Source organism: Ipomoea nil, unplaced genomic scaffold (genome assembly GCF_001879475.1).
Source record: "Ipomoea nil cultivar Tokyo-kokei standard unplaced genomic scaffold, Asagao_1.1 scaffold2704, whole genome shotgun sequence".
NCBI classification, from domain to species: Eukaryota; Viridiplantae; Streptophyta; class Magnoliopsida; order Solanales; family Convolvulaceae; genus Ipomoea; species Ipomoea nil.
This window is the reverse complement of record NW_017619132.1, coordinates 591,693-613,682: the sequence shown is the minus strand read 5'-3', so window position 1 is coordinate 613,682 and position 21,990 is coordinate 591,693. Positions and strand designations below refer to the sequence as shown.

Sequence of the window (21,990 nt, the reverse complement as noted above, 5' to 3'; positions counted from 1 at the left end):
AGGAAGAAGAACACAAGATATCAAATAAGGGAAAAAGAAAATAAAATAAAATAAAAATCTTTATGGATAAGCAAAGAAATGAACCGGGCAACAACATTAAGCAACCAAAAATTCCAAAACTAGCAAATTTCCCAAATAAAAACCTTACCTTTAACCTCAATAAACCCTAGCCCGCACCCAAATTTTCCCAGCTAATCCCAATCACTACTAGAACCCACACATTTATACTCCTTCACCATTCCAGATTTGTACTAATCAACATACCATTCATGATAAATTGGCGAAATCCCCAGCTCTAAATGCATATAATCAGCGAGAAGTCAACAGATTTTCCAACTCCACACTTGGCAAGTACTCCTCCTTCACTCTACACTTGCCACCAAATCTTATATCTGCAAACCCATACACGCAATCACAAAAAAAGCTCGAAAATTTCTATACGCCTCTCCAAAGTCTTGTATCTATATACGCGGGGGGAAAGCGCTTGAGCTGACGGAAATTGAGGAAAGGGTAGGGAGAGGGGGGCAATTCAAGCAGAAGCGAAGGTTGTCACGCACGTTAAAAGTAGCATATGACATAAGACGCAGCAGGGGAGATGAGCAACAGCGATGATGATGATGATTAAAGTTTAAAAACATAGTTTTAACGTTATTGCAGCAGAAGTTATCCGTATTTAGTATTTACAAATCATGTTTTCCATAATCTTCCATTGCAGTTTATACGTTTATCACCATTATAAATCATAAAGTAACAATGGCTGTGTTTTTCATTCGAAGGAACCTAAAAATTACATCTTTAGTCTAAAAAACATCAAAAAATGTTTTTTTTTTTTTAATCAAACATGAAAGAATTACCAAAAATAACACATTTATTCCACTATATAAAATGGCCCATCTGCTACACGAGAAATGCCAAATCTAATATTAAAGAATTTCTAAAAACACAAATTCTAATATTGAGAAATTTTCAAAAGTTACACATTTATTACATTTGACTATAAATGTGAAATCTAATATTGATTATTAGTCTAATAAAAAAATCAATAAATGATTATCTTTTTCTTTTGTCAAATGTGATTTATAATATTGAAAAATTTCCAAATGTAGCACATTTATTGCACAGTAAACGTGAAATCTAATATTAATGAATTCTCAATAATACCGCATTTGCTACCCTAGAAATGTGAAATCTAATATTAATTAATCAATTCTGAATTCTCAATAAGACCAGTAAAATGAGACGGAGGGAATATTAAAGAATTCCCATAAATGCAAATTCTAGTACTCTTGCATTGTACAACATTATAGATTTGGCATACTATTGTACTTCTTGTGTTCTTAAAGCTTCAACAATACAACTCCTTTAACTCATGGTTTTCATTGGTACTTCTATGAAATGGCAAGAATCAGAACATTAAAAATGTGAATATATCTCGCTAAATCAATTGCAGACAACATCGGAGTAGAATCCTATGGTCCTCCGGGTACAATCTTGAATGCTTAGCAGTTCCACATCAAAAACTTCAAACTGTTTTGAACTGAAGAATGTTGAAGGTCCTACCTGCAATGCATCATCGTCCCTTAGCAACCTCGTAGCTAGTAAACGTAAATTAGAAGTGAATTATGAATATGAACAGAATTGTGTCAACGGATATGCAAATGTATGAACATTGGTTTCATTTTGATCATGCCCAGATTTTTTTTTTCCCAAACATATCGAGAGAGATGTAGAAGACTCACCGGTGGCCCTAGCTCAGGAGGTACGATTATTCTCCTCCTTCCTCCGGGCTTCATGTCTTTAAGTCCCTCTTCGAAACCTGTGCAGAAAGCTCGAAGCTTTTAGAGAGATTTCTTCGAGAAAAGCAAAACCATATCTATATCTATTAATGTCTGCATCACCTGGGATCAAGGCATTAGTGCCCATTCGAACTTTTGCGGGAGAACCTTGTAAGTATGTACTGTCAATGCGACGGCCAGACTCATTATAACCAACATAATGGAAAGTCACCTGTCCACAAGGAGAAACCTCGTTCAGGGGAACATTATGCTACTGATGTTAATTCGTTTCATGTTTTTTTGTCTGTCACGTAATGTTTCAATAAAAAGAATATCATATTTTAAATTGATAAATACACTCTCTTTTGATCCTATAAAATAAGTAGGATCCATAGAAGCACATGAACCACATCCTAATAGCCATAATCCATGACAAGTTTCGGTGTTTCGACAAAATCAAACTGCACTTTCAGGTAAAATATAAAACGAAAGAAAAACCTGTTGACCAGCCTTTGGACAATCACCTTTACCAACAGCAATATCCCACAATATCAAACCTGAGTCACGTGTTACGTAGTTTTCTGATGCCACTACTTTCACTGAGAAACCTGGACGGATCACAAATAGCTTTCTTATTTTTTTGGTACAGTTGAAAAATGGAAACTTGAAGATATATATATATACAGAGAGAGGGGGGGCTCCTGATATCTTGAGGACTTTTTTTTTTTTTTTCGAGTTCTACTGACTCTATTACAATGCAGTATCTATTCATAACTACTTTCTCAACGTACTGAAGCACAAAGAGTCAATACCGCCTCCACTGAGGCTCAAACCCACAACCTCCCATATGGGAGAGCAACTTGGTGCCACTAAACCACAAGGTCCTTGACATATATTGAGGACTCTATAAAATCAATTAAGTTGTAACTTGTAAGAACAGATAAACGGACCTTCTCGGATAAAATTAGGGAAGTCGTCAGGTACATTATTTTCTCTCTGTATCCGTTTGTTCTGTTGCAGTAAACGTCTTTCATCATATGGGTTTTTGCTCTTTGTCTTCCCAAAACAAGGGAACGCTGGGGATATGCCCGATGTAAGTAGGAAAAATAGAAGAAATCTCCGCCTCAAATTCTCCTCAGAATGCAATACCGTCTTATTCTGTTCTCTAACCACGAAAAAGGTATTTTATAAACTACTAAACAATGAAATTGATGGCAATCCAAAGAAAGAAAATGGCAAAACTGCAAAAGCCATTGTTCACAAACTAATCAAAGCTACCTGTTAACTCGTAATGTGTCATTAATATAGCAACCCCAGCGTAATCCCCTCCTGTGAGGTTGGGGTGTCTGACAAACCGAAAGAGTTCTATCTGCACAAAACGCAACATTATCAGCACAACACACCACCGAAATATTACTTCCTACTATATGCTCTATCAGCATTTGTTAGCAGAGATCATTATGAAATGGCGTATGCCACTACGAATGCATTAAGGTTCTAAATAGTAAGGAAGTTGTAGAAGGTCCATAAAACCTCACTTCCTTTTGCAGTGAGCTAAACCTATCATCTTCAGCCATGAAATCCCAAAATTTTCCAAAACCTTGTGCAATTAGGAAGTTGCAGAAGACAGCACTTTAGGCAAACAGCATCTGCTGGATCCCATGATTCCCATCTAGTTTTCCTTAAATTTCTCAAAAATTAACATTTTAACAATACTACATTAACTATCAAACTCTTATCAGTCAGCTTGGGTTAAAATTTCTTTTCTAACATCAGCCAGAAAATAAGAACATGGCAACCCAATGTCTAGACAGGACTCTTAGAAAACCAAATACTGAGAGGAATTACACTTTGCCACAAAACAATGATACCAAGAATTACAATCAAAATAAAAATTAAACGATTTTCATTCCAGAAAGTGGATAACAGAGAGATAGATAAAGATAAACTCACAAGAAAGAGGAGGCTTGGGAACAAGTGTAGAAGAGAGATACAGCATAATTGTTCTCCTCTTTTTTTTTTCTTGTTTAGCCCCCAAAGATGCAATCTTTCGGTGTCGGAGAACTTCAAGCAGCTTAACAATGGCTACTTTAGGTGCAAAGGTGCAATCTTTATCTTCTGTATAGCTGCTGCCAGTGTGCGCTGTGCTTATTAGTCGAAATAGCATTTTCACCCCTCTTCGTTATTAATATTGTTGTCAAAGTCCCCCGACAGGCAACATATTGTTTTATCACTTACAGCACGTTTGGTTCACGGAATGAATTTGGAGGGAATATGAATGCTATTCCACATGGAATGGAATAGGTAAGGAATAGAATATGAATTGTATTATGAATTGTATTCTGTTGTTTGGTTGGCTGAAGGAATAGACTTAGTAATTGTATTCCAGTGTTTGGTTGGTTAAAGGAATAGAAATGGAATAGGTTTTAAAGACATAAATACCCTTATACATAATAATAATAATAATAATAATAATAATAATGAATATGATTATGATATACTGAATGTTATATATATATATATATATATATATATTTATTTATTTATTTATTTTTATTTATATTTGTATTTATATACATGTATATGTATGTGTGTGTGTGAGAGATAGAATAACAATAACAATAACAATAATAATAATAATAATAATAATAATAATAATTATTATTATTATTATTATTATTATTATACAAATACATATTTATTTTTATATTTATAATTCTCACTTATCCTACATCGGTTGGAGAAATAAGGAATGGAGCCTTGAGGCTCCTATAAAAGGAGTCTCAAGGCTCCATAATTTCAATTGCAATGCTCATCCACTAGGCAAGCTTGCAATGCCCATCCGCTAGGCATGCAGATGAGCAGACTACTTAATTTAGGAGCCAAGACTCCATAATTAAGGAGTTTTATACAGTTATTTTTTTTTACATATTACATATATATATATATATATAATATATATATATATATATATTTATTTATTGATAGATTGATGGATAAAAATTATAATTAATTAAATATATAAATTTATATAATACACTATATTTATTAAATATATATATATTATATAATATGCAAAGGGTATTTTTGGTATTTATGATATAAAAGCTATTCCCAAGGACATGGGAATAGCTAATACCAAGGCCCCCCCTAAGAATGGCTATTCCCCTTGCGAAGGTAATAGCTCATTCCTAGGCATGCTATTCCCATGACAAAATGATCCAACCAAACGATGGAATAGGTCTATTCCAAGGAATGCTATTCCATTCCTGACCTATTCCATGAACCAAACATGCCATTTTATTTTTACTTGAAAAAGGATTCAAATTTGAACTATACATACAAATGTAATCAAGTCATTCAATTCAAAAAAAAAAATAAAAAAAATTATATCTTTAAATTATTTAAAATTATGTATTTGATCAAATTTAACATGTTAACCATGTCACAATGATGTGGCATTCATCATATTAAAATTTATTATTTTAATTTATTTATATTTTTAAAATTATATATATATAAACTCCGTCCCCTCCGTCTCCGTCTCCAATCTGGAGACAAAGAAACTGCTTCGTCTCTAATCCATAGATAAAGAAATTTCTTATTCTCTCGGTCAGAGACGAAGACAGGGAGGGGTGGGTTTTTAAAAAATAAAAAATAAAATTATGAAAACAACCTTTTAAAAAAAATAATTAATATAATAATTACCACGTTAATGACTTGATGAATATGTCAAATTGTATTATTTTTGATAAAACAAAATCTAATTGCACTTTTTTATTAGTTTAATGACCTGATTGCACTTTTGCATGTAATTCGGTGATTAATTTTATTTTTGTTTGCTTTATACTTTTTACATATATATATATATATATATATACATATATATATATATATATATATATATATATATATATATATATATAATCCTCTTATGTCATTTTCCCGTCCAAATTCAGAGACATTTTTGTAATATCAAATATTTAGACAAATATGGTATTTTTATAATATTAAAGATATACCTTTATTGGATTATAACGTTTTTGGTACTAATTGAAAAATTAAAAGCTTTTACCTTTCTTGAGATCTCTTACCATTTTGGCTATGTTTTGGCAAACATAGCTGAAAAATTATAAGTTAGGAGCTGAAAGTTGAAAAGGAGCTGAAAGCTGAACAGCTGTTAAGCTAGCTGTTATGATTGAAAGTGTTTGGTAAAATTAATTTTTTGATAAGTTGATAAATGTAAAAATACTAAAAAGGACATCGGCGTAAAATTTAAATTAGTTTGTTTATATATTAAAATTTAAATTTGTTCAAATTCAAACAATGATAACATAAAAACATATAAACGGTCCAAACCATATCTTCAATTGCACTATACTTGATGTTCTAATTTAAATAATTATATATTGATCCAAATATTCTTAATATATTACAACAAATCCATTCCGTGCATCACACGTGCGAAAATACTAGTTATTTTAAACAATACTAGTAATTAGATAAACCGTTATACCAAATTACCAATACAATCAACGGTCAATAGTTGATGTAAATCTTGATAATGCTGTTTTAAAACGTAATATTTCGAGTCAAAATGATAATGATTAAGGTTGCAAAATAAAGCATATATAGAAATAATAATGGGTATTCATTACATGATTACCCACGTATATTCATAAATCATAACGTATGAATTAGTTAGGACGTAACAAAATGGATGAGAGTAATTGATTAAATTTCAGCATATTTATAATTAGTAAATTGTATTCACTACGCGGTTACACATACATTAATTTCATATGAATTAGTTAGAACGTAAACAAATTAATAAGAGTGATAGGACTAAATTTGAGTTTTGAAATTATACTTAGACATCTCTCCACTCAATTTATAATATATTTTTAGAGTTAATACCATCCGAGGTCCTCCGAGTACAGTAGTTTTGTCACGTTTAGTCCTAAATTTTCAAACTGACCATATGAGGTCCTTCGACTTTCAAATTTAACCATTCATGGTCCAAGTTAACCACTCATGGTCCTTCAACTATTAAATTTTAACCAACCATGGTCCTTTCAAGAGGACCACGACTGGTTAAATTTTGAAACTTGAAGGACCATGAGTGGTTAACTTTGATCACGAATGGTTAAATTCAAAAGTCGAAAGATCACATATAGTCAATTTGAAAGTTTAGGACTAAACGTGACAAAACCACTATACTCGGAGGACCTCATAAGGTATTAACTCATATTTTTATAGAGAAAAATAAAATTATCAATTGACAATTTTTTTTTTGCCAATATTGATTACCATCACCTTCCCCATGATATTGGCGCTAAACCCGTGGACAATAAACTAATTCCCAATTCCCTTTCTCGTAGCCCTAATCTGTTACATTTCACTGTTGTTTTGAAGTTCAGAAGTTGCAGGCTGCTCCGGCTGTGGAGAATGCAGTTGCCACTGCACTACCGGCGGCGGAGAGGTCAGGCCGCCGTGCCGATGGCGTGAGAGTGGTGGCGGTAGGCAAGACGAGCCAGTCTCTCTCATCCGCCAGGTATACGATGCTGGACAGTGGACACAACTGTTTCGGTGAAAAATATGTTCAAGAGATTATCCAAAAGGGTCATGAGGTGCTTGCTCCCTTTCCCCTTCATAATACTTTTACATTTTGAAAGAAATTTACAAGAAAAACTAAAAAGCTAAGAATGCTTGGCTTCCAGGGTTAAATGTATAATCTTGGTGTTTATTTTTGGATTTACAGCTTCATGAGGACGTTGAGTGGCATTTTGTTGGGCATTTGCAGAGCAATAAAGTAAAATCACTGCTGAGTATGATGCTATGATCCACTTCAGATAACCCGAGAATTAGCATTTAGTAGTACTTCTATTTTAATCCTTCAAAAATTATCTTCCATGATAAGTGAAGCCACCCTAGCAAGAATCTTGTAATCCACTCTGGAAATTGTGGTGATTGTTCCTTATGTAGTCTGTGGATAATTTGGCATTTTGGCATGAGAGAAATGTACAGTGTTTTAAGGGGTCTCGGCCTGTGTATATTGAGAGTCCTTTTGTTCTGGTGTAAAGAGGAGAGTAGCTTTGCCATTGAAGAACTTATATTCCCTAAGTTCTATGCTAACTGGTCTTTTGTTTGTAAGCACCTGCTTGGTTTTTTTTTTTTTTTTTTTTTTTTTTTTTTTTGGGTGTAAATAATAGTATTTACTTATTAAAAAAATCAGTCTTCAAGATTGCATTTATATACCATTAGGGGATGAAATTTCTTAAATGGGATGATGTTCCAAAGAAGATGTTAACTATAAATGATTTGACTTGGTTGCTGAAAATTTATGCTGTTATGCTTAATAGTTTTATGTTTAGAGTTCTAAGCTAAAAGCAGGGATGATTTTCCAAGTTGGACAAACCATTATAATTGGAAATGAGGATTAAGAAAAAGGTAACTTGCAATTACGAAATTTTATATAATTCAGATTTCCCTTCCTTGGATACTGTCCAAGTACTTTGTTAGCTGAGTAGCTATCTGAGTGTTAATAAGGATTTATCTAAGGAGAATGCTAAAATGGAGTGTAAAATTTTCCCTTTTTTGTTAGGGGTTTCTCATTTTGAGTCATCTAAAAAGAGTAAGTGGATTATTCAAGTGGGGTGGAGGGGACAGTTGAGCATTTATTAGCTTTTTTCTATTGAGGTTTGTTATTTGTATTTGACAAGGGATTACAACTAATGGGTCTTTTAAAGATTTCTTGCTTGGTTTGAATTGTTACATGGGAATCTATCTTTATCAAAGACAGTCTTAAGTGTTGGAAAACTAGTGCTTTATGAATGGAAAGGAAGGGCTTGCTGATCGTCTCCTGTGAATTTGATATAGTGCATTTGCCAAATGTTCCACTTTCTTGGTATGGTTTGTATATGGTGTAAACAACCAAAGGAATACTCCTAACAATTAATGGTTGCTCTCTAAGAATCTGAAATAATAATTATTGCCTAGTGCAAGTGCTCTGGAAATGAACTGTGTAACCTGTGTTGCAAAAGGGCTCTCCACCCCTTTGCACAAGTTGAACGAAGTTGTATATTTCTTTTTGGTTTTAGTATGAAGAAGAGCCTGAGAAGACTCTGCAATGAAATTTAATGGTGTTTATTACTATTATTTTTCATTTAAGTAAAAATGATAGTTTTTTAGAAATATCTCTTATGTTTGTCATTAGAGCTTATATATTCATGAATATAAGCTACAGTTTGTAGCTGTGACATTGCAGGTGTGGGTTCTTATGGACTCACTGGATAATGAAGGCCTATATATCTTGTTGGTGCTGATTGCCGAACTATAATGAATCTCTTGTTTTGAGTTTCAGGTGTAGATGATTTTACTGCATGGATGCCCCGTAAGCCTTCCCTTCAATTGGGGGGGGGGGGGGGAGCGGGGTGAGAATAAGGATAAAGGAATAATGGAAATATATGAAGTGTTCGTGCTGGGCAGATATGGAATGGAACAATGCATGAGGATGGGAATTACAAAATAACTTTTGGAGGGGGTAATGAGAACTAGCTGCAATCTAACTGAGGTTCCTAATTCTGCATTGCTGCATTGCATTGTTTCCGTTCCACAGCTCACTGCAAGTAAATGTATTTTGCAATAGATTGACATTATATATTTACATGCTTGCAACTTATGCTGAGTTTAATATTTGATTGTTTACATTTTACCAAATTGGGCTATTTGATGCAACTTTGTTTTCTACATGCAAATTTGGAGTTTTACTTTCTGTATGCTTCTGATGTGGGAATATTTTATATTTTAGGAACACCTATGGAAAAAATTTACCAAGATGTTTGTTGATAAGTTGTACAATCCTTCTTTGGTTGTAAAGAAAAATAGTCTGCATCTCATTCTTGCCTGTGTTGACTCTCATACTTAGCAGTTGTTTGCTTTCACTCTGTCCCGAGGTTTGTGCCTCTCATACAGCTATTATTTCTACATAATTGGCAATTCTTTGACGTGACTAGACAAATTTAGTACTCTCAATGATAAACGGCCAAGACAACCTTGATATAATATTTTAGCAATCATCTAGCTAGATTTTAATAGTTGAAGTTCATTTTGATTGACTTGAAACACTACATAAACAAAGGGTTTTTTACTTAATATCCTTTTTTTTTCCTCTAAAGCTCTATTATGTTTGTTGACTAATGACCTTAATATTTCTATCATTGAGAAAACCACCCATCTTTTCCTCAATTTAGTAGTAACAGTTGAGAAGTGGGAGGTTCAACTTCTAAACATTTGAATTTATGATTATTATCCATTTGGCTGACCTCAGATCCTTTTCATTATGGCTAACTCATCTGGTTGATGGCCTAAGACCCTTCGAATTTATTATTTCCTCAGCCACTTGACTAACTCCTTAGAAAAATTGGGGTTTTTCCTTTGCTTCGTGCTTTAGTGAGGTGATAAGTCTAGCAAAAGATGTCGTATACTAATTGAATAGTGGTATTTTGAGTTTTGAAACTGAAGAAAAGAAGAGAGCCCACTGGTTTTCTATCTCTACACTTTGCTGTCAACATGCAAAAACATGTGAATGCCACGTACCTTGTTAAATTTCCCAAATCCTACCTATATTTGTGATAATCCTAAACCCTCATTTGGATTCTTGTAATCTGCATAAAATTAAAAACGGCAGGAGTAATTTTGTCATTAGGCCCACTTATCTTCTTTATCTCCTCAGTATATTACAGCCCTTTTTGCTTCCTCATCAGTCACTCACTACTTTTGCTTTCCCCAATCCTCTCTCTCTCTCTCTCTCTCTCTCTCGCCCCCCTCTTCATCTAGGGTTTCTGAAGAAGTTTCATTTCCTTTGGAAAAAATATATAGCAACTCGCTTTCGTATATGTGATTACTTGCAGATCTTTCTCTATTGCCCATCTCTCACTCTCGCCATTCCCCTTTTTGATTTAAGGTATGTCATTGAGGTTTTCTTGCATGAATTGAATTATCAGATTGTTGAAATAAACCAAAATCAGAGATATGTTTTTGAGGTTTTATCGCATGAATTGTAATAATCAGACTGTTGTAATAAACCAAAATCAGAGATATGTTTTTGAGGTTTTATCGCGTGAATTGTAATAGTCAGATTGTTGTAATAAACCAAAATCAGAGATATGTCATTGAGGTTTTCTCACATGAATTGTAATAATCAGATTGTTGTAATAAACCAAAATCAGAGGTATGCCATTGAGGTTTTCCCACATGAATTGTAATAATCAGATTGTTGTAATAAAACAAAATCAGAGATCCATAAGTGTCTCTCTTTCTCTCTCTATTTGATACTTAACTATTTTACTTTATTCTTTTTTGTTTCTCTTGAACAAGCATTTTCTTTTTTCAAGGTACACATGAAGAATTTATCGGCGTGAGAAGCAATTCACAACTCATCTTCACTTGGATGGAGAGACCAGAAGTTGAAAAGGACTCAACTTATCAGTGTATGTATCTCTCTAAATCACCGTAAATCTGTCATTTATTCTATGAGAGTCTACGATACACTTTAGGTATACATGTGTATTCTTGTAGACTGGATTTGTTCACTTTAGCCCATTGATCTTAGAGTATATGTAAGTTCTCATGTGTCCGCCTAGATCCACCGCCTTCTCTTTGGAATGTTTTTTTTTTTTTTTTTTTTTTTTTTAAATTATATATATATATATATATATATATATATATATATATATAAAATCTAATCTAATCTAAAAACATAATAAGTTTCAATCCAGGTTATACCCCTGGTTTATGTCCGTTTTTTTCTGTTAATTTTTTTTGTACCTTATGCTATAAAAGTTGTACTACATAATTTTTTGGACAAAAATATCCTTGCCGTTATAACATCTGTTATCTTTCCACATTATTATTACCATGGACATGCATACACAATATTTTTTCTTACATCCTTCAATGGTAAGTTTGAATTCATTTAGGTTTTAATTAAAATGTTACCATAGTTATATTTAGTAATTTATCATTTCTATATTTTTACCTCAATAATATTAATATGAATTATACAATTATATATATACACACACACACACTATTATTTTAAAAAAATTAATATAACTAAGATTTTAATATTTAATTTTAATATTGAGCATATATTTTTTGCGCATTGCGCATATAAAATACTAGTATATATATATATATATATATATATATATATATATATATCAAAACCTGAAAAATTAGACTGACCATATGAAACTTCTTTCCGCATAGATCCTGTCTGGCTCTGCATGTGTTTGTGCTGGATCAGTATAAATTTGTTTCTTATATGCATTTTAAGATTTTTAACAGTCTGAAAATTCTAAGCACTGAAGAATCCTCCTGTGTATGTACCTAATTTCAGTGTGTATGTGTGTGGGTATATGCTTATGAATCTATTTGTGGGTGCATGTAGATGACTGCATATAGATATGAATGTTTCTATCTATAAATTCAGTTTTTTTTGGTCAATTCCTTGATGCATCTATGAATTTTTCTATCTATGAGTGCTGGTTTCTATATACAGCATGATTGTGTTTTTCTGACCATTTTGTCATTACTATTTTACGTTTGTTCTCCCTAACTCTGAACCATCACCAGTTGACGAAATGGAGACTACTCTGAGCAACAAATTAGGCCAAGATTCTGCTGCAGGATCAATTACAACTTCACAACAACTTTCAGACTCTGTATTGTTTGATGGCGAACCCATGAGTTTGCAACCTTCAGAGTTGGGACTTGAAGAATCAGTACCATCACAGAAGCAGCAGGACCCGCTTCCAGTTGACAAAATGGAGACTTCTCTGAGCAACAAACTAGGCCAAGATGTTGATGCAGGATCAACTACAATTTCGCAACAAATTTCAGAGTCTGTATTGTTTGACGGCGAACCCATGAGTTTGCAACCTTCAGAGTTGGGACTTGAAGAATCAGTACCATCACAGAAGCAGCAGGACCCGCTTCCAGTTGACAAAATGGAGACTTCTCTGAGCAACAAACTAGGCCAAGATGTTGATGCAGGATCAACTACAATTTCGCAACAAATTTCAGAGTCTGTATTGTTTGATGATGAAACCATGAGTTTGCCACCTTCAAAGTTCGGACTTGAAGAATCAGTAACATCACTGAAGCAGCAGGAGACGCTTCCAGTTGACGAAATGGAGACTGCTCTGAGCAACAAACTAGTCCAAGATGCTGTTGCACTATTAACTACAATTTCGCAACAAATTTCAGAGTCTGTATTGTTTGATGATGAAACCACGACTTTGCAACTTTCAGAGTTGGGACTTGAAGAATCAGTACCATCACAGAAGCAGCAGGAGCCGCTTCCAGTTGACAAATTGGAGACTGCTCTGAGCATCAAACTAGTCCAAAATGCTGATGCAGGATCAACTACAACTTCACAGCAAATTTCAGAGTCTGTATTGTTTGACAGTGAAACCATGACTTTGCAACCTTCAGAGTTTGGACTTGAAGAATCAGTAGCATCACTGGAGCAGCAGGAGCCGCTTCCTGTTGACAAAATGGAGACTGCTCTGACCAACAAAATAGTCCAAGCTGCTGCTGCAGGATCAACTGCAACCTCACAACAAATTTCAGAGTCTGTACTGTTCGATGATGAAACCATGAGTTTGCAACCTTCAAAGTTGGGACTTGAAGAATCAGTAGAATCACTGAAGCAGCAGGGGCCACTTCCAGTTGATAAATCGGAGACTGCTCTGAGCAACAAACTAGTCCAAGCTGCAGCGGGAGGATCAACTTCAACTGTACATCAAATTTCAGAGTCTCTGTTGTTTGACAATGAAACCATGGCTTTGCAACCTTCAAAGTTGGGACTTGAAGAATCAGTAGCATCACTGAAGCAGCAGGAGCCACCTCCAGTTGACAAAACAGAGACTGCTCTGAGCAACAAAATAGTCCAAGCTGCAGCTGAAGGACCAATTACAATTTCACAACAAATTTCAGAGTCTCTATTGCTTGTCAATGAAATCAAGCCTCCGCCACTTCCAAAGTTGGGTCTTGAAGAATCAGTAGAATCACTGAAGCAGCAGGGGCCACTTCCAGTTGATAAATCAGAGACTGCTCTGAGCAACAAACTAGTCCAAGCTGCAGCGGGAGGATCAACTTCAACTGTACATCAAATTTCAGAGTCTCTGTTGTTTGACAATGAAACCATGGCTTTGCAACCTTCAAAGTTGGGACTTGAAGAATCAGTAGCATCACTGAAGCAGCAGGAGCCACCTCCAGTTGACAAAACAGAGACTGCTCTGAGCAACAAAATAGTCCAAGCTGCAGCTGAAGGATCAATTACAATTTCACAACAAATTTCAGAGTCCCTATTGCTTGTCAATGAAATCAAGCCTCCGCCACTTCCAAAGTTGGGTCTTGAAGAATCAGTAGCATCACTGAAGCAGCAGGAGCGACCTCCAGTTGACAAAATGGAGACTCCTCTGAGCAACACACTAGTGCAAGCTTCAGCTGGAGGGTCAACTATGACTTCACAACAAATTTCAGAGTCTCTATTGCTTGACATTGAAATCATAACTTTGCGACTTTCAAAGTTGGGACTTGAAGAATCAGTAGCGTCACTGAAGCAGCTGGAGCCACCTCCACAGCTGCAGCATCCTTCATTAGTATCTTTAAAAAGAAGGGCCATTGGGGAGTCATCATATCCCATCATACCTTTGAAACAGCCAAATCAGGATACTCATCCTTCTCCATTCAAAATAACTGGAATATCGTCATTAGATACAGCTGTCAGACCTTTGAAGAAACGATTGCTTTTGACTTGGCCAGTTGAAGAAAGCCTAGAAAAATCCTCTTCTTTACAACCTCTGCACTGTCATTCATCCACAGAAGCTGAACTGGCGAGCCCTCTTAAGTTTAATTTGACCATGGAGGTGCCAAAAAAACGTCGGACTCCTAAATCAACTAATAAATTTGAGAGGGAGGCTGCTCATAAGAGACAGCAGAGGTTACCAATTTCATCTTCATACAAGAAGCCAGTTGCAGAAATGATGGCCGCACCGTTGCAGCAACCGGAAGTGAATCTAGAGAAAAAAGAAAAGAATGCTCAAATGCTGGATATGGTGTTTCATTCTGCAGAAATGGAAGAGAACGAAAAGACTATGTTACTTTCCATTTCATCTTTGGCAAAAAGGTTTGATGGGAATAAGGGTATGAGGACTGCTGCAATGCAAATGATGAGTGGTTCTGCACCAAAAGAAGGCAATGTTGTGGTGGGGAAGAGCGTTGAGGAAATGCATGTGAAAATGCCAGTTTTGCAAAAAGATGAGAAGCAACCAGTATCCAGAAAGGGCAAAGAGAAAGCAGTGGCAGAGAGCATTGAAGAGTTGCATGTAAAAATGGAAGAGAACACAAAGACTATGTTACTTTCCGTTTCATCTTTGGCAAAAAGGTTTGATGGGAATAAGGGTATGAGGACTGCTGCAATGCAAATGATGAGTGGTTCTGCACCAAAAGAAGGCAATGCTGTGGTGGGGAAGAGCGTTGAGGAAATGCATGTGAAAATGCCAGTTTTGCAAAAAGATGAGAAGCAACCAGTATCCAGAAAGGGCAAAGAGAAAGTAGTGGCAGAGATCATTGAAGAGTTGCATGTAAAAATGGAAGAGAACGCAAAGACTATGTCACTTTCCATTTCATCTTTGGCAAAAAGGTTTGATGGGAATAAGGGTATGAGGACTGCTGCAATGCAAATGATGAGTGGTTCTGCACCAAAAGAAGGCAATGCTGTGGTGGGGAAGAGCGTTGAGGAAATGCATGTGAAAATGCCAGTTTTGCAAAAAGATGAGAAGCAACCAGTATCCAGAAAGGGCAAAGAGAAAGTAGTGGCAGAGAGCATTGAAGAGTTGCATGTAAAAATGCCAGTGCTGGAAGAAGATGAGAATCAGCCATTATCCAGGAAGGGCAAAGAGAAAGTAGTGGCAAAGAGCATTGAGGAGATAGATGTGTTTGAGGAAAATGATGATCCACCATTCATTATTGCTGGTGATGTTCATCAACCGAAACTAAAGGTCTATAATTTGAGGAAAAGAAAGCCTAATCAAATTCCAAGGGCCGCTAATCCAACTGATGTTGAAACGGCAGTAACCAAGGTGACAGCAGAGATGAAGGAGAAACCAAAGAGATTGAGGAATAAGAAAAAGAGAAAAGAGGAGGTGCCAAAGTTTACAGCTAGATTTGTTTTCCCTCTTACTGCAAAAGAAATTGCAGAGGACTTGCTTTCTATGACTGCAACCAAGCCTTCAAGGCAGAAAATAAGGAGACCAGCAGAGCTTCAGAAAGAAATTGATGTAGCTATTATAACATTTTTTCTTTTTGTCAATTGAAATTCCTTTCACTGTGCTCATTTAACATGCTGCTTTTTTACTTTCTTATTGATGTGCTGTCTTTGTTTTTGCAGAAATTGTGTCCTACAAAGGTGAAGTTCAAAATAAGCCCAGATGACTATTAAGTCTCTATAAATACTGGAAAGGTGGCATTTGTTCTCCTCTTTCATTTATATGGTTGCAAATCTTTTTGTTTAGTTTGATGGTTGATGGGTTTCAGAATGACTTTTGCTTGCAGGGTTGGTAAGATCATAAAGGTGCTTGGTCTTCCCTCAAGTGCTTTACCAAAGGTTGACGGATTTCTGGTGCTAAAGGTCTGATGATGCCCTAGTTAGCTATAGCATATAGAATGAAAGTGAAATCTGGATCTTTCTCCTGGTGTTTTATTTACTTTCTGGCTGAACTTAGTGAATTGTTGAAATAAGTTTTTATCGTGCAAACTTTCAGAGTTTTAAAGTTTGAATACAAGTTTAACTTTGTATTGCATTTCTTTTATCTCTTTACTGTTGCAAAGCCATTCATCTTTTGTGACCTCACTTGCCTAGAATAGCAATTCACTGCCGTTGGCTTAGTCTAGATGGATCAAAGGGATTGTTTTTTGACTTTTTCTTTTTCTTGCCTGCTTTTTAATATATTTTCCATGTTTATATGAAAAAATATTGGCACTCTTGGCTTTTGCAGTTTAATGGTGCTTTAGTGTTTTATTTGGATTTTTTTTTTTGTTTTGACTTAATATAGAACTCAGCAAGTGAAATTGTTTCTTGCAGTTGTCATAAATGAATTGTCCATTAATTGAATGATTAAAAAGAAGGCACAAATGTAGAAATGAATTATCTGAATTCCATTTGTATATCAATTTTGAACTAGGAGCCTTACTTTTGACATGCACTATCAGGAATAACTTGTGCTACTCAGTACTCCTTTTTACTCACTGAATCTCCTATTGTGCTATTACTGCAGCTTCTTACATGATATGGATTGTGGAGTAATAACACTTCCCACAAGGTCTAATAATCTATGAATTCAAAATTTCAAACTCCTTAATGGGAAAATCTGACGAATGGGATATGCATACTTTACAAGATTTTTAACCAAAAGATTGATCAGTTCAACTGGTACATTTCATTTTAAAGTTATAAAATCACTATGTTTTATGTAAATGAGTTTAAGCAGTAAAAAGACAATACATTGCTTAAACGTGATTGAAAAGTTTAGTTAAATAGCTCTAAAATGGGAATTAAGCCTAGATCTTCTAACATTTTAGCTAAGCTTGAGCTAATACCATAATCAACACAGTGCTAAAGGCTAAAGGCATTAAGTGCATATTGAGAAAAAAAGGAAAATACCTTTCTGATTTCCAAGTAAGCACAATATATCTAGACTGAAATTCTAATCAAGTAGCTTGGGGCAGTTATGCAACTGCAAAGTCAGAGCTAACAGTGAGAAACTTAATACCACCAAGTGGCATGGGAAGTTTGGACAGCCTCGACCCTTTTATTAATAAACTTGAATAGACTATATGGGAAGGGAGACATTAAGAAGCAATTCACCTTTAAAATTGCACTCTTGAAACCATACCAGTTCACTATTTCACTTGGTTAGGGCCTTTTGGCTTAATAATTTGACCAATACATTTCAAGGAGAATGGGAAGTTTTTGTTTCCTGGTAGTAGAATGAAATTGCACATTGGTGCAACTCGTGCATCTTGTCTTATGGACTTGTGACTAACATTTTTAGTGTGAACAGAGTTTGATTTGAAGATGAACTCAGATTCTTTAAATCTGCATGCCAGGTTGATGCTAGCTTGTTCATTCAACCAGTCTTATGTTTTGTCATTTTGCATATTGTCTTTTTTCCTGAAGTGGCAGTTATGCAGTACAATTAGTGTGGCTGCAACTATACCAGTGAACAAACAACCTTATCTCACCCTGATTCAAAAATGGGGGAGGAAGCAATATATCATTCTTTGTTACAGGAAGAGTACTGTGGTGATTTTTTATTTTTAAATTACCAAATGCCAATGTTGCTGGAAATTGCTGTGTGAGGACCATTAAAGAAATGGGGAGTATATTTGGCTAAATTTCAGTGCCTGAATTTGGTAAATACTCTTTGTGCATGATGCTTATGTCTGGTGAGATTAATATTCCTTTAGTAAATTCTATTTTAAACTCCCATTCTTTCTATGGCAACACTTACTATTTATCCACTGAGTCAAGCAGGAAGAATGGAAGATATAAACTTTTTGATCCCATATATAGCCAAAAGATGGGATTTGTGGTTAGTTTTAATTGGTGGATCCAAGATTCATGACATTGGATAGGGTGATTGAGGTTTAGATACCTAGTCTGTTTCCAGGCTGCCACCGTTGCTGTGCAGGTAATAAATTTTCTGGTAAGACCAACCCGCTAACCTTCTGTTTCATTGTTCCTCTCGTATTTATTACGAGTGTGTATGGTAGGGGAAAATACATGAGAGGTAGTGCATCTTATTATGTGCTCTGCTGATACCTTTCAACGTGGTGCTTCTTGTTAACACTGCATTCTAAAAAGTGTTCTTGAGCCACAAGGAGCATCATGGCTTTAGATTTGATTTGATGCATAACGCAATATTGGGTCTTAACAGTTTTCTTGATACAGAAATGGCAGATGATAGGCATACACTAGGACCTGCTTCAGGTTATGATTCTTGGAAGTGCAGTGTGGAGTCTGGACTAGAACTGCAGCCCGATGATGATTGGCCGTGTATTTCTGAGACATAATAAGCATTTGTTGTGTGCAATAAATCCATATCGCTGAAAATTCAAGCCGGTTTGGGAAACAACTAAAGTAGAAAACTGAATCGCCTGCTGAAAAAGCAAGCAACTGATTCTTGTACAGGCATGGAAGTAATGTTTGTTTGTTAATGGTTGGTGTAGTTTATTGTGGAAATTGCCAAATTGTATCAATTCTAGTTTGTAACTTTTCTTGAACAATGTACAAGGAATGTGTGTGTTTGCTGGTACCCATTTTGGTCTCTTTTTTGTGCTAGGAGAAACATCCTTGTTAAGGTAGACAATATTTTAGTTGAGAACAACATATATAGGTGGTGGCATCCACATGGAGGTGCTGGGTTTCCATTAAGGGGGAAACTAAAAGAATAAAAAGATAACCATTTCTAGATGTCAGTGTGGAGAAGAATATGCTCCCTTGCACAATCTCTGATCTAGGGTTTTTGGGAGAAACATATCAGATTTAACACGCGATATTATATTAAACGCGCTTTACAAATTGTATATACTTTTGGTATGGTTTTGAGCTTTAACCAAAAGAATTAAGAGGACTTTGTTACAATGTGGTATCTGTTCAATACCGGTCCGCTGGAGATCGAGTCCATGACATTTCACTTGGGAAAGTTACTTCATGCCACTAGACCACAAGATCGTTATATATGACTGAATGGCCCAACGATATGTAAAATTAGACTGGTCAATATAAGCTCAAGAAATGGAGAAATTAATACATACGGTGACTAGTAAATACCACGCATACATTATACTGCACTTCATATACGCAGAATCAAAATAACATTGTATCACACCATTCACACACTCTTCAACATGCGTGATATCATTGCAAACAATGCATTACGTCTAATAACGTGAAAGATACGTCAGATCACAGACTTATTCACGACACTTCAAACTATGAGTAAAATATTTTCAAATGATTACATACAGCCCCGAAATTCATGAAATAAAAGAAATATTTTATCAATACTTTAAGATAGGTGATGTTAGAACAAGTAACGCATTTACGTTTCATACCGCTAAAGATGCTTCAAACCCGGGCCTTACTTGCGAAGTTTCAACTATGGATAAATTATTTTCTTCATAATAATAATATTAATAAATAGTATGTGTAGAAGGGTAGGAAAAGGAAAAAAGAAATGGTCAAGTCAAGGGGCGGAAGGGTAAAAGTGGAAAAACAAAAGAGCTCCCAAAAAAAAAAAAAAAAAGCTTCACATAACCGTCTGTTCCGTCTCTTTGCTCAAATTCACGTCTCTCTCTATTTCTCTCATCCAAAGCTCAATCTCTCACTCTTCTCACAATCCCAATCTATACATACACTTTCAAACGTATATGTATATGTATATGTATATGTGTGTGTATTAACTTCTGATGATCGGTTTGGGGGTGGAGATTGGTTTGCGATCGGTGAATGTTTAGTTTTGTGCTGAGTTTCTGCGATCGAAGTTGAATGTTCTGGGATTGAGTGGAAATCTGGAGAAGAAAGGTTTGCATACAGATATAATCTTGGAATCTGTATTTGTGTGTGTATAGAGAGAGAGAGTATGGCGTCGACTGTGCCGGCGAAGTCACAGCCGCTGCATAACTTTGGGTTGCCGCAAATGTGGAAGAAGAATCACCACTCCAACAACCACCAGCGCGGCCGCTGCGGGAAGCTCTCGTCGTCCGGGGACGGGGATTCCGGTTCTTCGCCGTCGCGGTATGGTTCGCCGCTGCGGAGGGAGGATTCGGGTTCGGAATCGGGTAAGAACAGGAAGGAGAGAAGCCCGCAGAATACGGCTGCCGAGAGCGGAAAGAACGGAGCTTTATCAGCAGATCAGGGTATCGGGAAGTCGGAGAAGAAACGTAAGGTATCGGAGGTGGATGCGGTGGGGGGGAACAAAGAAGGCAGATCAAAGATACTGCTGAAACTCCCTCGGAAAATTAAGGCGGAAGAAGCTCCGGAAGAGAAGAAGACGGCGGCGGCGGCGGCTGAGCTTCAAGATGCGGGGAAAGAGGCTGCGCCAGTAGAGGAGGAAGCAGGGGGGGAGCCGGTATCAAAGACGTGGAATTTGCGGCCCAGAAAGCCGGCACACCGGAATATGAACGTGGATCAGTTCAGAGCCGCCGGAGGAGGTTCGGGTACGCACGAGAATACAACTCAATCTTGTCACCGGAATGTGATCAGGCCGGAAGCCGAACCCAATACCTCTCAACGAAAGAGGAGACAAAGATTCTCCATTTCACTCTCGCGAGAAGAGATTGAGGAAGATATATTCTCCATGACCGGATCAAAGCCTGCAAGAAGGCCTAAAAAGAGATCAAAGAGTGTTCAGAAACAGCTTGATGTAAGAATCACTCTTCTCTAACTTCTCTCCCTCCCTGATTTTCTCTCTGCATAAATCTTGTGATCCTAACCGGCAAAGTAAATCTTGTGACCTAACTGGGTCACCGGGACCCTACCAAGAACATAATTGGCCCAACACAGAATGAGCTAAACGAGCTTAGATTAGATTGTCTGTAACTGATCGACTCAAACCAGACTAATAGGGTAGGAACTTGTGATCTTGTAGTTACCATTTTTCTTGATTGATATCTTTATAGAGTATTATTACCATTCTTTGTGATATGATGATCTAAATATCCCAAATTTCCATATGCAGAGTGTTTTTCCAGGTTTATGGTTGGCATCAATAACTCCTGATTCCTATAAAGTCAATGAAACTCAGCAGAAGGTATAAAGATGAAATGCTGATTTTGGTGTGCAAATGGTGCCAAAGATGGAGATTTGACAGCAGGTTTAGAGAGAAGATCATCTTGGTAAGGTCACCCTTCAAGTGGTTTTTGAAAGTTTGAGGAGGATGACTTTCTTATTTTGCCATCTCATTATAGCATCAGCTGCAACCTGTAAAGGTAGAAGGGGGAATAAGCTTTTCTTTTTGGTTTTCTGTGAGACTGCACAGAAATGTAGGTGACCTTAGTTCTTGTTCTGCTTACTTTATTCATAGCTCCAGATGTACATGAAGCTTTTCAATCATTTTAATGCACTCTATTTCCTATCATC

At 36.0% G+C, this 21,990-nt stretch overlaps 4 protein-coding genes across 7 annotated transcripts in view; 2 read left to right on the top strand and 2 right to left on the bottom strand.

Moving 5' to 3' along the window:
* LOC109155946 (protein ARABIDILLO 1-like) overlaps nucleotides 1-653 on the bottom strand; it is a 6,875-nt gene extending 6,222 nt beyond the window's left edge. For both annotated transcript variants that reach the window (XM_019303670.1, XM_019303671.1), the window contains exon 1: nucleotides 265-653. The gene's annotated coding sequence lies outside the window, so the exon portion shown is untranslated. The remainder of the gene's footprint in view (nucleotides 1-264) is intronic.
* Nucleotides 1-21,990, top strand: part of LOC109155948 — a 25,344-nt gene extending 3,354 nt beyond the window's left edge. Inside the window, exons 2-4 of one of the 2 annotated variants that reach the window (XM_019303674.1) lie at nucleotides 3,707-3,718; nucleotides 20,479-21,274; nucleotides 21,590-21,990. In XM_019303674.1, the coding sequence (XP_019159219.1) occupies nucleotides 20,492-21,274; nucleotides 21,590-21,667 (861 nt within the window). In that variant the 5' untranslated portion in view covers nucleotides 3,707-3,718; nucleotides 20,479-20,491 and the 3' untranslated portion in view covers nucleotides 21,668-21,990. Of the gene's footprint in view, nucleotides 1-3,706; nucleotides 3,719-20,166; nucleotides 21,275-21,589 lie in introns of those variants that run through there. The other variant, XM_019303675.1, reaches the window with a different exon arrangement.
* LOC109155951 (peptidyl-prolyl cis-trans isomerase FKBP20-2, chloroplastic) lies at nucleotides 1,309-3,927 on the bottom strand. Its single transcript, XM_019303677.1, has 7 exons — nucleotides 3,729-3,927; nucleotides 3,054-3,144; nucleotides 2,726-2,940; nucleotides 2,274-2,383; nucleotides 1,899-2,007; nucleotides 1,740-1,816; nucleotides 1,309-1,560 (listed from the first exon to the last, which is right to left on the bottom strand). The coding sequence occupies exons 1-7, from the start codon at nucleotides 3,772-3,774 to the stop codon at nucleotides 1,441-1,443; spliced, it is 768 nt and encodes a 255-aa protein (XP_019159222.1). The 5' UTR covers nucleotides 3,775-3,927; the 3' UTR covers nucleotides 1,309-1,440.
* Nucleotides 13,894-16,648, top strand: LOC109155947. 2 transcript variants are annotated; one of them, XM_019303673.1, is made up of 5 exons: nucleotides 13,894-14,973; nucleotides 15,232-15,412; nucleotides 15,671-16,126; nucleotides 16,237-16,308; nucleotides 16,401-16,648. In XM_019303673.1, exons 1-4 carry the CDS (start codon nucleotides 13,988-13,990, stop codon nucleotides 16,285-16,287), a joined length of 1,674 nt encoding a protein of 557 aa, XP_019159218.1. In that variant the 5' UTR covers nucleotides 13,894-13,987; the 3' UTR covers nucleotides 16,288-16,308; nucleotides 16,401-16,648. The 2 variants fall into 2 exon arrangements, with proteins under 2 accessions (XP_019159218.1, XP_019159217.1); XM_019303672.1 differs by lacking the exon at nucleotides 15,232-15,412 and having other exon boundaries at nucleotides 13,895-14,973; nucleotides 15,490-16,126.